At 36.6% G+C, this 16505-nt stretch overlaps 1 protein-coding gene across 1 annotated transcript in view; it reads left to right on the forward strand.

Moving 5' to 3' along the window:
- The window catches only part of RIMBP2 (RIMS binding protein 2), a 95565-nt gene that overhangs the window by 40621 nt on the left and 38439 nt on the right, over nt 1-16505 (forward strand). The window contains exons 7-8 of the mRNA XM_032447959.1: nt 10578-10667; nt 15010-15132. Of these exons, the coding sequence (XP_032303850.1) occupies nt 10578-10667; nt 15010-15132 (213 nt within the window). The remainder of the gene's footprint in view (nt 1-10577; nt 10668-15009; nt 15133-16505) is intronic.

Consider the following 16505-nt stretch of genomic DNA (forward strand, 5'->3'; position numbering starts at 1 on the left):
GCCCAGATTCTGATCCTCTGAATCAAGCAAAGAAACCTGAATACAAAACGTGCTGGCAGTGAGTTTCATTTCCTCTGGGTAAATAGAGCGTTGTCTGAGTGTTTGAAGGCTGCAGGAGTTGGCATTTGGTTGAGTTCCTAAACAAGTGGCAGTTTCCATTTTGACAAAGACTGAAACAGAATCATAAGTTTGAACAAATGGACTTAACAAGCTCCCCTTATCTGCCTGCTTTTCAACAGAAAAGGAGGACGGTAGCATGGATTTTCTAGTGAGTTATGTTACCAGTAAGAGAGAGAACTCAGAATATCTTACTTGTAGCTCAATTTTACTATGCTTTTTTTCCTTTTTTTTTTTTTCTTTTTCAGCCACCCAAAGGCTGTATATTTATTTCTCCTGACTCATTTTCTATTTTCTGAAGAGCTTCACAGGTCTCTTAAGCAGAACTAAACTTGGCATAGCTGCATGAAACCTGAAATGCCTGAAAGATATGCATTCAGCAGATAATCTCCTATCATACTTGAAATGATTTGAGGCATAGGTTTAAAATTAGTGATTTGGGGAAGTTTCAAAGAAAACAAAATTTATTATTTTCTGTTCATATTTAAAAAAAACTTATTTCTTTTGGCTTTATCAGAGCTGATGAGTTTGCTGGAGAAATGAAGACATCAGAATTCCTTGATTTAAGTAAATACCTCGAGGGGGGAAAAACAGTAATTTAAAAATACTTAAATATGAATAAAATTATATAATAATGACATTTGTAATAGGTAGAAATCCAGCTTACAGTAACAGGTCTCCAGAGTCTAAAATGCTGGAAATGCTTTAAATGTTCTCCAAGGATTTGTTTTACATAGAGAATGACAATTAACTTGTGAGAGATCTATTTCATGCTTCATGAATGGATTTCAGCTGCAGGTTCATTTTTAATTGATGAGCTCAGATATTAGGCTCCCATCCTCTATATATGACTGATATGCTACGATGAACCATAAGGCTTTTTAAATTTAATATCCTTATATGATTCATGTGGAAACATAGTTTTGATACTTTCTGGAAGCATGTATCTGTTTTAACCTCTTTTCACCTTACTGTCCTTTTCTTTCTTAAAACTTGGATACTGGCCTTTTGGTTTGGGCTGTACACCTTTGAGGTAATTTAAAAGCTCTTTGGTAGAGCAAACTAAATCCCTCCATCAGTTATTTAAAATGCTATATATAAAAATAAAAAAGTCACTTAAGCTTTGATCAGTCAGTGGAAGTTATTACAGTGTCTTGAAACACCTTCCTGATCTTGAGGTTTCTAGATCAGTGTTGAACGATATCTGAACAAAAGTGTTGCTCAGAACAGCCACACAAATGTGGGAATGGTGAAAGCTGCCATTAAAATCAGCCCATGTTCTGTCACAAAAGGCACTGCAGAAGCCAGCAGTTGAACTGTATTTGTTAGTATATACAACCTGGCAGTGTTCTTCAGTTACGTTCCTGGGGAGATTCAAAATCACACTTCATTTAGAAGTTAGCTTTAAAATCTCCAATGAGGCTTTCAACTTTTGGCTGCCAGGACAATCAATTTTTATGAACTGAAAAAATTAAATATGACAACCCCTGGAGCTAAAATATTATTAGCATTGGAATTATTTTCTTTTGATCTTTAATTCGACATGAGAAATTTTCAGCGTTCAGCTTCGTGAAGTGGAATACCGTATTCCAGTGGCAGTGGCAGTAGTAGTGTCAGTGCTTTGCATCGTCTCACCGTGTTCCTTCTGTGGGGTTTTCACTGTGCAGACTTGAATTCTATTGTATTTCCCCTATACATATCACATGAGTCAGTTGTTTTCTGTTAATTCACAAATCCAAGACAGTTTGCATCAGTTTTCCTCTCTGATATTTCTCCTGAACAATGATTATTTGCTAATTTGGCGCTATTTTATACAACAGTTTAATGCTGTGCTCCGGTGAGAGCACAACCTGGTTGCTGAGCTTCAAGGTCTTCAGAATTACGAGCTGTTTTCAGGTTATTTATATTTTAATGTAGGACTGTGATTAAATATCAGCAAGCGTACAGAGTGCAACAACAAAGATCAAAGTATCTTCTCAAGGTTTATGTAATGCTATATGATGTAAGAGAGAGAAAGAGATTTTAAGTTATATTCAGGATATGCTTAACACATGCTTGCACTAAAAAGGTTTTATGCCCAAAGAAATCAAATTTCCTATCACTTAGGTAGTTTTGAGTGACAGAAGGCAAAAGCCTCTTGTGCTGTCTCGGTAACTGTTTTACACATCTTATGAATTCTGTGCTTTACTGGCATGTCAAGGTTTTATCCTGGAAACAACTGTGAATAAACTTTGATTATTTACATGAATATAAACGCTTTGAGTCCTAGAATATCCTGGTCTAGTTCAGGGATTAGTAATAGAAAGCTGGAGTACACAGACAGCAAAAGCTCACAGAATCTTTCTGTTCAGCCTCAAGCAGTTAATAATTGACTTTTAAAGAATAAACCAAAATGCAAATGTTTACTGACATTACGGATCACAAAAGGCTTCTCTGCAGCAGGTACTTAGGGAAGCGTGAAGCTGAGCATGGCTTGCCAGCCTGCCTTATGTAAATAAAACTAATCATACCTTACCAAATTACCCGTTTCAATGTGCTTTTGCCTCGCCTCATCTGGTGGCTGAGAGGTGTCAGGCGTGCCTAACGCCCTCCCCTCGAACAGCCCCCAGGGGAGTGATGTTCCCTTTCCAGCCAGTGGCTAAAAGGTCAGGCTCAGCTAGTAAGGAGGATTGATATTAATTTTGCAGTGTGATGCAAAACAGCATGAATGAGCTGAAGAAGACTCTGACTCTTTTTCTTTGCCTGTGTCATTAAGGAGGGAAGATGGATGCAATCGCATAAAAACAGGACTACTTTCTGAGTAAGTGGTGGTGAAATACATTTCATTCCTATCATGTGTAACTCTAAGAAATGAAATAATTCATGGTTGAGAGTAATATACACCTAATTAGTCACGTTGAAGCAAATTTAACTGATGCCAAATAAATAACGTTTGCGAAGAATTGGGAAATATCAGAGAGAAATCTGATTGCAACTGTAATGCATTACATTTATTTGGATTTATGTCACAGTTTAATGAACAGGAAAATACTATGGAGTTTTGGTAAAATGCTTCAATAATCCGCAGCTCTTAACTGCTTAGTTCCTTGCTTGAGTTGAGGCCTGGTTGTTTCCCTTTGAGTTTATCCTAAGGAAGGCAGAATGGTAAGTGAATATCTCCCTAGCTGCATTCCTTAGACTTAGTAAAGAGAAAATAATGAGAAATAACGTGCTAGCTGTGCTCTTTGGATATTGGTTTGCTTTTTCTGATATGTTTGACTCTTGTCTATGCTCTGTTTTTGTCAAAGGTGCCTGGAAAATTCTCCTTGTAGACTGTAGAAATGCAGAGCAAATTTATGACAGCAAAATAAAGTGAGAATCCAAAGCAGTTGTGGTAGATTTAAAGGCTTAAAGACTTGCACATTTGCATGCAGTACCATACAGAAAGATTTCTGTGTTAGTATCTGGCGCTGACTCTGTTTTCGTGTTGCTGTTCGGTGCCAGTCAAATCATCTGTGAAACATTTCCACAAGTGCTTGTTGCTGGTGGCTGTTCCTGTTTTTCAGGAGTGTCTCTAACCATTAGAAGAATCCAAAACCAATGAACATTTTTTGGTCGTAATTACCACGTGTATCTTGGTGAAAAACAAGCCTCGTGTATTCCTTCAAGGAATACTGTGCAAACTATTGACATCCTCAGGGTGTGTTTGTAGGTAAAGGTATATTCAAGATTTTCTTACAGAGATCATATGCTGCCATCCTGCAGCACTTTTCTACCACTTGGCTTAGGTTAGTGCATAACTTTATTTAGTGTCTGGTTTTCACTCAGTTTACTGTAAGTCTTACCTGAAGGCCATAGTATTACCCGCTCTGAAAACAGAACTTTTGGAGCATGAACAGCTGTTGATGAATAATGTTTCTGATGTCTAGTTCCTAAATTATTCTGCTTATTTTTCTTACATTTGTATTGAAATGAAAAATGATTTTCTGCTTTCAAGTCACTTATTTTTTTTTCAATTGTGCTGAACTTTTTGTGGGTTTTCAGAACTGTGCACAATGTCACTGTAACCTTCTACCTGAAGAAATTACTGAGACAACTGTGTCATTACTAATGGCACCAGAGCTCACGCTTGGTTTTTTTTTTCCACGTTTGTCTCATTAAATTTGCTGCTTTAAAGAGTTGGCAATCTCTGAAAACATCCTTAGCTTGTTGAGCTGGTGTTTTGCTCAGGTTCAGTACATTTCATCCTTTTTTAGTGCCACAGGACTGCATTTTCCACCTGCTGGGGCATGATGTTGCTATGACAACAGCTGATCTTGTTTGGTCTTCTCTTTGTGCATGATGGAAAGGAAAGCTTTTTGAGAGATGTTTGGGAAAGCTGATCTAACTAATTGCATTTTAATTATCAGTGAAATAGAACAAGAAGGCTTGTTCTATTTGTAGAAAAATAAGAAATTTCTAACGTAAGAAATAGCACAGTGAAATGGACTCTTTAATCAGAGCTGACAAGATTTCTCCATGAGCTATTTCTGTATAACAGTGTCTGCAACTGTTGTGTTAGCAGAATATTAACATAAATGGTCTGTAGAAGATCCTGTAAGGTATTCCACTGAGAGATCTCCCAGCCCAGACTGCAATTCACCGGCCTTCTGTATGCCTTCTGTTAATCAGCAAATAGAAACCTTAATGACATAGTAGGTAATTAAAGAGATGCTGCAGCCTTATCCCTAATGAGCTCCAGTGATGATCAGAATTACTTTGTTCATGTGTTTCTAGCTGACGTGTTTTGTTTGTTCTTCCACTTGTGAAATCATAGCAAATGGAAAATGTGGACAGCAATTTCCTTCTGGATTGTCACAAAGTTTGAGCGGAAATCCACGCTTTTGTAGAAGGCAGAAGGAAAAAACATAGGTTTTTAATTAGTTTTAAATAATTAGTTGCCTTCGGTTTGACCTACAAATCCAAGGTGTGTCTTTGACACATCCTTTGAAGTTGAGGCAATAGAAAAAATCACTATTAGTTGTAGATGGGAAACAAAATATTATACTGTATTATGGTAACATCAATAAGAAAATATTTCTAGAGGGAACCAAAGGGAACATCCTCTTCAGACAGCTTGCTACCAGCATTTCAATGAGGTTGTTTACCCTGTGCTGCCTTTCCTTTATGCCTTTCTTCAAGGAACTCCGTGTTCGCTTATTTTATTGCTTAAAACTGGATCATTTCAGATTACTTCTTTCTTTTGCTTGCTTGTAAGTTACCCCTGAATAAACTCAAACTGGCATGGGAAATGAGAATTTAGACCTGGCCTCTCAGATGTGCTGGTTCATTTGGTGCATTGAGATGTGAGTGTAAAAATAATTGAAAGGAAAAGCCCTGAATAAATATTGATCTTACTTCAACCCACAAATCAAACTGATTAACTTTCTAATACTGACCAAGGGAAAATGTGACTGTGATACTAAGTTTGATTCTCTACTTATGGCTGCAGAAATGTATTTTTATGATATCCTCAACTGTGTTTGTGTTGCCAGCAGCAACAAATCTAATCAAATATGGTTACACAAGATTCCAAAACTGGGGGATCTTCCAAGATTTCAGGTATATCTGATGTTGAAGTCTCCCTATCCCATCTGCAAAATGTGACCTGGGCTGCCTTACTGTGTAATGCAGTGTTCTGGTGAGGCTGGCAGAGCTGAGGTGGTAAGAAAAGGTTGTTCCAATAAGTTATGAGAAGCAGTGCGTGAAGAGTTAGTGCTCTAAAAGGAACATGAATGAAATGAGTTGGTAGTGCAAAGCCTATTACCTTAAGAGTCTTACTAAAGTGAAAAATAATTGGTGCTTTAATTATTCATGTTTTTTAACATCTGGTCCTGGTCACTGCAGCACCAAACAAGGCACTGGTGATTTCCAAATATGATATACTGCTCCAGTTCCTGTGTTCCTTATTTGGTAGTGCTTTTTAAGTAGTGCTATTTTTATGTAGTGTTTATTATGCTACATTCAGCCTACTGATTAGAGGGTAAAGCTGCATTTGTTTTCTTTTATTAGAATTAAGTACAATTTGCATGAAAATGTCTTTTTCTAAAAATGAAGGAAATCTAATTGGGAAGGGACTTTATTTAAAATTGAAGCTGTTTTAAATAGAGCTTCATTTTTCCAAAGAGTAGTAGCAGAAAGAAAAAACGTGTGTTAACGTTCAAAGTAAAATCGGGTTCTTTAGTCTTTAAATGCTAAGATCATAAAATGTTAGACTACTTCCCTGCACTGCTTGATAACGTGTACTCGATTGTGATAATTCAAAATCACAATCACAGTGAAATATTAAAAAAACTTAGACAAAAGCCTTTAGTTTGTCAAATGCAATGAAAAGCAATCAGCCTTCCACTAATTTACAATATATATGTTATTACAGTTGCATGGTTCTAACTGTTGAATTGGTAACAGTGGAATACAGTACTGGATAGAGCTGTATTGCACCCTTCATGGCATGGGGAGAGGGGATGCTGGATATAATAGAAGGAGGATGAGTAATCTTTGCCTTTAAAATCTACCCCTTAAAATACAAAAAAATAATGACAAAAAAAGAGAATAGTGATGTTAAACCTGACCTTAGTAATGAGTCATCTACAGGGCAAAAATATGTAAGAAAATATCAAAAGGTTATTCATTTTTCTCTTTAAGTGCCTCTAGACCACTGGTTTTCAGTTTTCTCCTGGAATAATGTGATTCTGTGCATGCATTGTCAAAATCGAGGAACATCATGTAGGATTACAGTCAGTGTGTTCTAATGCAGTCAGTCCAGGTTACTGGCAAAACAAGTATCAAAGAAAAAAGGCTACCAATAAATGAATAGTGTATAACTTTTTTTTTTTCCTCCTTTTTTAAAAAACAAATATAATTGATGGATGAGCAAACTAGCACACAGGGCAACAGATGCCTTTCTCCAGGCAATATAGAACCTTGTTACCCAGACAGTGGTGTCAGATTGTATTAAATCTACAGAAGTCATCCTCCTACCGTGAATTTTTATAGCCAGTCCTCGTATCTGCAGGAGAATTTCTACTTTTGCTCTACTAGAAACACACAGTTTTGCTTTCATTTCTGCATTTTAAAAGATGCAACTCATATATAAGGTAATACATTTATTTCTAATATGTTTTTATTTATAAGTTTTAATGGGTATTTTTATTAATTGTCTCAGTTTTTGTGATGTACTGGTGTGTCTGTGATGCTCTGGGCATCCTTTAAAAAATGGCACGCTGTAAGGACTGATTGTGTTTTTAGACATTTGGGAGGGCTTCAATTTTCTGATTCAGTTTACTTCAAAGATTTTGAAAAGATCGTCTTTAGTGCTGTTTTCTTTCATTGAAATGCTTCAGCTGAAAATGCCTGAAGCATTTCTTACATACATCAGTAAATATCCTTGCTGCTGGGGATTTTGTCTGGCATGTTAAAGACAAGGTTTCAGGTTCTTTTTTGCAAATTACTCTCTATAGAGTCCTGACATGAATACATGCTGTCTGGCACCCTATCACGTATGTGATATATGTAGGTATGGTACATGTTTCCTGTGTTTACTTGTTGAAAAGTCTTGACTAGAAGCAATCAAAGTATGTTGTAACTTCTGCCTAAATATATTATAAACAAGTTTATGTTTTGGCTTGTTCTATCACCAGCTGATTATTTTCTGTGTGAGTACTATTATTATTTATATAATAATGATATTATTATTTAATTTATTTTTAGGAGGAAAGTTGAGTATTTCTACATATTTTCATTCTTATAATTCATTTCTCATGTTCATTCCTCTCTAAAATTTTGTACGTTCTTTTGTGTGTTCCCTTTTAGACTTCTGGTAGAACTATTAAACTGAGAGTAGGGAAGGCTGTAGGGAAGAAGTCCTAGAATTCATTGACAACCTGGAGGCATGAAGCGTGGATTCAGAGTATTGCCAGGAAATGTGTCATTTGTGATGGCTGCCCTATGTATTTCCTGACCTCTTTGTTTTGTTGACTTGGAGGTTCTGTTTGAAATTGGCAGTTGTAAGAACTGAAGTGAGAAGTGTTGCCCTGTTGTTAATGCATTCAATGCTAGCTGTCAAGTAAATGAAAGCGAATGGAAAAGGGTTCTATTTATTTCTGTATAGCATTTTCAAAAGACATCTGTCTCCTTTAAAATGTATTTGAAGCTTCAAAACTCGGGATACAGCACAGTGGTGTATGCAGGGCAGCCATGAACTGTCATCTTTCAGAGACCCACTGTGGGCTACTGAGATTTTATGCTGCATATCTGAATCTTCTATTTCATCCATGGAAGAAAACTGTAAAATGTCCTTTTCTTCTACATGGCTTGAATTCCCTTTTAATATTTTAATTTTCTATTGAGTGAAATATAGTTCTTGGATGATTAAATTAACTTTGGTCTTTGTTGAAAGCTTATATTTGACTAATCTGGAAAATATGGAAGCCAATGGATTAGGAAAAGAATCACAAACTGACATGAATATTAAGCAATGCATAACTATTATTTGCAGAAAAAATAGGTGGTATTTCACAGCCACAAGAGAAGAAATTCCTTCTCTGATGTAAAGAGGAGACATGAAAGAAGTACTGTTAAATGTGTTTCTCCATGTGCAGTTAGCATCTGGGAGTACTCAACACTGGAGAAACTGCCCATAAGGAATTTTAAGAATAAGAGATTTTAGTCTTTAAGAAATTTATCTTTTAGAAATCTTAAAGAAATTTTAATCTTTAAGAGAAGTTGTACCTGTTGAGTACTGTTCATGTTTGCTGTACGGAAGCTTGCTGGTGTTCCCATGCAGGCATTAAGTGTGTGCTGCTTCAGTTAATCCCATCACAGGTTACTTTCAGGACATGGCAGGCGACTGGAGTAGTGTGTGGGAAGGCAGATTTGGAGTAAGTCTGTCACTAAGCCACCTGGTTAGGGGCATGACCTTTGGCAAGTGGCTTGATCTCTCTCTTTCTGCAAGGGAATTTCAGTATTCTTGGTTGTTCTTTTGTTGTGTTCAGTTGCTTTCTCGTATTCAACACCAATTGTATGAAAACAGTACTGGTTAAAAACTTTTTCATACAGATAAGTGAAAACATGGGCCAAGTAAATAACAGAATCTCCTACTATAGGCGAAGTCACTACATCAGCTTCCTCTACATACAGTTAATATACCATCAATTACCGCTTTGCTCCTCACTCTTCTTCCCCTCCACTTCTGCTTGAATTCCTTTTAATAACGTTATTAAAAGCTGGTAAGGCATTGTCACTTGTTCCCCATTAAAGTCAGCTGAGCAGTATTGATTCATAACAAATGCAAATTGATCCATTAAAGTCAATGGTAAATCTCGCTTGACAGAAGCCTGTGGTTCAAAGGATTTTTCAGGGCAGCTACAATAGCTTATTTTTGCCTACTAAAATGCAGAATAGTTACACAATGCTTTACAAATAACTTTGAGTAATTAATAGGATTTGCTTATTTATTCACATATCCAAGGAACCATTCAGTGCAGTTTGCTTGTATTGTAAAAATATTTGCTGATTTAATTCACACCTTTGAAAAAATGTAACGTGAGCTAAGAAATTGTTGTCATTTTGTCCCTCAGAACTGTCTGGCATCTCAGGATCTGACTGTCACTTTTTAATTGCATCCTAAACAACAGATTTAGCAGAACTTGAGAAATTTTAATTGCTGCTATCCTTAGGTGTGAGCTGATGGGTGTGACTGCAACGAGGAGACTGAAAATACTGTGATTTGATGTCTTTGGTTTAGTTCAGTAGTGTTTAGTCAAGAGTAGCTTCCCACCTGTGGGCTGTAGTTAATATCTTCATATTAAGACAGTTGTCTTGTGTCTGCATTTTGGATTTGCCTGCCATTGTAGTGTACAAGTGTTCTACCTGGACTCTAAAATGATTGAATTTAAACATGTATATATGCATTTATTATAAGCAGACATACTACCATTAGAAACAGCTATCTTAAATCTAGTGACGTATATGAATATAGACATGTACATGGGTACGCATTCCAGTTGTTGGTTTTTGTGCTTGGAATGCCTTGTGAAGATCTGAGCTTGAGGATATTACTTTACTCTGGGAGCAAGCTTTCTTCCCTGCTCTCAGTAAGTTAACCAGGTTTGAGCTCCTTGTTGCATCTGCAGGGAGATTCTTTTTTTGTTAATATATATATTTATCTGCACCAGGCTTGTGATGTCGGGTCATCTGTTTGTCTGCACATCTTTAATCAGATCATCTACTGAAAACATGTGGTTTTATGATAGAGCCAACTGTAATTGTAAGCTAATCTTCTGCAACTGCACCTTCAGTGCCTTTGGCTTTATGCCTGGTACTACACTTAATGGTAGGTTAATACCAAATAATGCAAAAACATTGCTTCCTTAAGAACTTAATAGGATGTACTGTAATGGAGATAAATGGTCTATAACACACACTCTTTTCTTGTGTTTTAGAAAAATGAACTGAAGGATGCTGTGCAAGAAAAGAATCGCCTGAGCCTTCAGTATGCAAATGTGTCACACAAAGCCCTGCAATATGACCAGGTACCAATCCTAAGCACAGAACTCGTACATTAATTTGTTACAGTAATCAATCTGCAAAGTGGATAAAAACGGATTGTGTAGTTACCTCTAATTTTTATTTTCTCTTAGAAAACACAAAGTATTATAATAAAAAATAAGTTATGTGTGTATCTAACAAACAAATGTATGAAAAAGACACACTGGTTGATGGTACAGATATGCATTATTCCTGATGCTTCTTAATATCACAAAAAGGTATTAAGCTTTGGAAAAAAGATGATTTTTAAAGTAATTTTGTTAAGATTTGGTTGAAAAAAAAACCTCTATTTTTTCTGGAGAATGCTGACAGAAAGGCTTACTCACTGGCAGTGTGTTTTCCTTCCTTTCTGCATTTTTCCCTTGTACTTTTTTTCATTTCTCAATAATAAAATGTTGAAATGCCATTCATTGTCCAGCAGTAAATTTCACAAATCCTGTTATCAGCTGTTATTTTCCCTGTAGCATGACATATGGCATAAGTCCATGTCTCAGCTATTCTAGGTCCCGCTTTCATGGTAAGCTTTTCTTTTTCTTTTTTCTTTTCTTTCTTTTTTTTTTTTTTTTTTGCCTGTTTGGGGACAAAAGATCTTCCTGACTACTGTGATTTTTATCTGTGGCAAATCCTTCATGGCTTAAGTAGCATGGGCTGATGTGCCTTACCTCATCACATATGTATTCAGTGGAAGAAACATCATGAACCAGCCACTTTACAAGGCTACATTTAGCTAAAAATAAAACTCCAATCTGGGATTTCTACAGGGCTTAAGTGAGTTGCTCAGCAACCTCATTCACATCAGAAGAGCTGTAACTCATGCAGACGCTGATGAAAGCCCATCCCTGAACCTTGCAAAATGGTGGTAGCTGCGTCCTTTGACATCTCTGACACACATGTGTCACAGGGCAGCCTAGCGCTGTTATTTCCAAACCAAAGGAGGTCTGACTTAGTCGTAAGATAAAGCAAAATAGTGAGGTTTAGAGATAGCTGTGCATGTACTCTATTTTCTCTGTAGCACTCGGTATCAAAGCAGACTGGAAATTTTTAGTTGGTGAGGATATAAATTATTTTTATATACAGAAGCAGAATGACAGTATGTTATACTGGGTGGAAGATGTGGATCATAGAATTACTCAATTTTATTCATCCATCTATCTGGAATTTCTTCATTTCTATTACGTTTTTCTCTTCTTTTTATTGTTGTTTACACGTCACCCTTACTGTTTGGTTCACAAGTCACATAAAGACATACATAGGCAGTGTTATGTTCTAGCTGACATAGAAATAGCATGCAGTGTTAATGCAGTGAAGGCTTAGTGCATTGGTGACACTAAGAAGATCAGCTCTCTTACTATCAGAAAGTGATGACTTATGTGGTTAATAATACTTTGTTGTAGGTAACATTTGTTTCTGGAGAGCTTGAGACACACTGAAAAACCTAGTGAAAACAATTTAAAATATGAAGGTGTAGCATCAGCCTTAGTCACATTAGTTGCTAAGTTAACAATAAAGTTAGTTCACCATTACAGTGTCAGGATTTATCATACTATGAATGTTTGTAAAATACTCTGCAGGGCACGTTACAAAAACTCAGTGTGTCTGTGCTACTGGTTTTTATATCCCAGGCTCTGCAGGATCAAAGGCTTTCTATAAGTATGCCCTCTCACTTTCAACAGTGTTAAAAATATGCAAGATATGAAGAATTTTGTGGCATACCTTTGGGTGTTGACAAACCTTGTTTGTTCCTGCTTGCCTAACAAGTTCTCTAAGGAACTGCTGTTTTTTTTACCTTTTTTTTTTCTCTCCTTCCTCCATACATAAAATGAGAGTGAGGATGGATTGTACAGTTTAGATTACTTTTTACTATTAAGGAAGTGTGAAATTAAACACACGTGAATGTTGAGATCAGTGCAGAAGTCTAATAGAGTTAGGGCTCAGCCTTGAAGGGGGAAACCTAGTTTGTTCTTTTCCCCCTTTGAGAGCTGACCTGAAAAGCAGGCCAACTTTATCCAAGCAACTGGAGCTGGGAGAATGTTTATGCATTCTGCTGTGTAGCGCAGATATAACAACTGCTCATTTATGCACAATGTAATTGTTGAAATTCAGCTCTAGCGAGGAGAAAGTATGAGTTGTGCTACTTTTAAATGCACCAAATAAGAACAAAACCTTTAATTTATGCAGTTTTGTGTTGTTACTCTGCATAAGAGAAAGAAAGTCGTTTCTGGAGTAAAGTACTTGTGAAAAGGTTTGTATCCCTAGAAGTGCTGCGGCACCAGGCTTTGACTTGTTTCTTTGTTCAAGTGAATATGTACGGGTTAGTGTTTTTACATAACAAGAAGAGACGTTATCTGTTTGGAACTGATTTCTATGATACCTGATACCATACAGTTTTCATGGTAGTTTCTGAATCATTTTCTTTCTAAACAATATCAGTGGTGTGAAAAGTAGGTATTTTAGGGAAGCCTAGTGCAGGAGGTGCATTTCTGTATTCAAACACAGTAGTCATAGCTCAGCATTTGTGATTTATGTTTAACACAATGAATTTGTGAGTGGCAGAGGGCATTTTTCAGCCTGACGTGTCAGTAAAAGAGAACTATCATTTCTCACAGAATTTCTTTCACCAATTGGCTGATGGAATTATTTGCTGATGTAGCAAAATAAACCAGCAGTCTGTTATCCTGGTCTCTGCAAGTAATTTTGGCATTTAAGAGTTCAGTAAGTGAAATATACTTGAGCAGTATTCTGGCCTTCCTTACTGACTCTAATGAAGACACGTTTAGTTAGTGGGAAGTTGAGATAAGAAAAATGAATTTGTTGATGCACTGAACAGAGAAACATCACTGATCAAAATGTTCCCTAAGTTCCTGTCATGAAACTAGAACTGTTTATGATGGCACTCAATTTAGGTCAACTGGAAGCATTGATGTTTTGATGTGCTCTGTGTAATTCAAGTTCATGCATATACTATAAGTTCCTATAGACCTTTTCCTGCCAAAAGGGAAAAAACATATATCAGAATGCTGCCTGTGCTGACCTGCTCCCCAGAATTATTCAGACTGCACTGATTATTAGGATTGAGAAAATTCTTTACAAAGGAAACCAGCATCAAGTATCACAGAGGCAGAGAAAATTGAAGCCCGAGAATTATTTTCCTGAAGCATTTCCAAAATATTGTACTTCATTCATTCTCAGTAAATGAACTGAGGACCAGACAATAACAAACTTGCATTACTGATGGTGATACTTCGTTGCTTCTTTTTTCCACTCCATAATTCTTCAACAATATGTATTGACTGATTTGAGCAATGAAATGGAATACAAAGGATGCAGGAAGTTAATAGATTATGAAAATCGGTTGCTTAAGAGTTTCCATAGTTATAAAGAAGGGAGGGAAGAGAAGAAAAATCTGTGCATGGAGGGGGAAAAAAAATAAATCCTGAGTTTGACGATAATTGCATCAGTTCTTGTGGAAAATATGATTTGTTTCTTTTTCTTCTTCCTTTTTTTCTAGTCCACTGCACTCTAAAGTGCCCTCTTACAAAGACAAATATGAGGTCTGGCTGCAACCATTTAGATTGTTTGGTCCTCAGTGAAATTTGCAAATTAACAAACTGTAGCCAGAAGGCAAATAGGCTGAATCAGTTTCCAAAACATCGCTTTGGAAAACATCGCAGAAAGATCCATGTCAGAGATTGCTTATTGCCTTTGGTTCTTAAGGAAAATGAAATTACAGTAATTAAATTGTAAAAAGAACTTGTCACTTCTCCTAACTGAAGCTAGAAATACAGATGAACTGCACCTAGATTAAAGCAAGCCTAAGCATTATCCCAACTCTTCATACTGCTTTGCCTGTCCTTATTCTGTAATCCTGCAAGCACTGTTCATGCTTTTACACTTTGTGTTGCAGTTAACAAAGGAAAACTTCTTGGAATGTTGTTCCTTGAAAATATTTTGGCTCTTTCTTTTTTTTCCTTTCTTACCTTCAACTAGCATTGCAGAGAGGGAAGAACTGTATTTTTATAGAAGAATTGTTTTGATTGTCATCTATTGTATTTGCTGTATAATGCATGTTTTTATTTAATTTGAGATCTTTATGCATAGCCATGATTTGGTTGCCAGATTTTAGACCTCCCTGAAAAAAATTGTCTTTCTGATATACACCTATTTGGAGTGCATGTAATTTCCTTACAGTACATCCCCTTCCATCTACCTTTTTTACTTCTTTCCTTTTTTCTTTGAACTTCTTCCCTTTTTAATTTTCATATACAGAAATGTTTTTTTCTGATATTCAGGGGTATTCAAGAATTAATCACGTATTTATTGTTGTAGGTGAAGTCAGACTATGACCATCTTAGAGAAACCCTTATCAGAGTAACCAAAGAACGAGATTTGGCTGTAAAGGGAAAACACCAGCTCCAAGCCAAGCTGGAGAACTTAGAGCAGGTCCTAAAGGTATGTATAACACTGTGAAGTCCAACAATGCAGTACTTCTCTAGCTTGTTTAATATTCCGCATATTAGTTTTTCTCCATATTAATATTCCCCATATTAAGTTTTGAGAAATACTTAGTCTAGTTTCCCTGTCAGAAGAGAAGTATAGTTATGCTTTCTATTATCTCAGGATACATCAACATAGCTGAAAAGGAAAGATGAAAAACTGCTGAATTAGTTAAATTATGGGAATCTTCTGTGCCTCTGACACAGAAGAGTTCTGATTTTCTGATGTGTTCAGCCAGCTTTTCCCTTTCATGTCACTGTAATTGTGCCCATCCATCTGCAAGCACAGATGAGAAGTCCTTTTTGAAGAAAAGTACTTGGATGAAAATTAAATTTGCTCCCTATTCAACAATCATGTATGAGTTCTGTCTCAGAACAAAACTCTAGTACTTAAAAGCCATTTGAGCTTGTTTTAACATTGGTTAGTTGCACAATTTGGAAGTGTGAAAATCTCTGCTGTAAGATATAATTAGTTGCTTTGTTTTAGTTGCAGCTGTAGGTAGTTCATCGTAAATGAGTGGGCAGGAGGTAGGAGGGTCTATTCATTGTCACATCTCCCTGCTGCCCATAAGGAAGCTGGAAAAGCAAGAACTGTTTTAGTGGGGTCCTCGAGCCATTTCAGAAATGTTTTATACTAGACAAAAGAACCTCTGAAAAGGTTCTCTCTCAGTTTCTTTGAAGGACAGAGGATTATTTGAAATGTGAATCCCTTACTATATTTTTCTGTACTCTTCTAGATATAGATTTACATTCTGATGTTAGAATAACATTATTATGACTCCTAGGAAGGTTGTAAAAAGGGAAGTGCAAATTTACATCTTTAGAAAGTTCTAACCTTCCTCACAAATGAAATCAATTATGAGGGCAAATGGATTGCCACCACCTACTCAAACTGATGGTAATGTGATCATGCAAACCAGTCTTGAAGGAAGAAGAAAGAATTCAGCAGCTCAGGACTTCCTACTTGCTGATCTTCTAGTGGTTTGTCCTTGCTACCTATTCCCATAACTTATTCCCCTCAGACTTGGGAGAGGAAATGACACCAGCTGATGGGAGGATATGAAGTGCAAAATAGATTGCAGACAGAACCAATTTGTGAGCGGAGTGGGAGGAGAAGGAATGTCTTCTGGTTTGGGGGAGATTTAATTGCTGTGCCAGGGAAGAGACAGATGCTGGGGTGAAGAGATCCTTGCTGCTTTATGTATTAAGTAGATCACAGTAGTACTAAAGCACTGTGAGGGGCTGCTGGGTTAGTGTAGTTGACCAAATGGCCTTAAAATCTGTAAACTGTAGATCACTGCATTCTTATTTTAGGAAACTGAGAAATTA

Source organism: Coturnix japonica, chromosome 15 (genome assembly GCF_001577835.2).
Source record: "Coturnix japonica isolate 7356 chromosome 15, Coturnix japonica 2.1, whole genome shotgun sequence".
Lineage (NCBI taxonomy): Eukaryota > Metazoa > Chordata > Aves > Galliformes > Phasianidae > Coturnix > Coturnix japonica.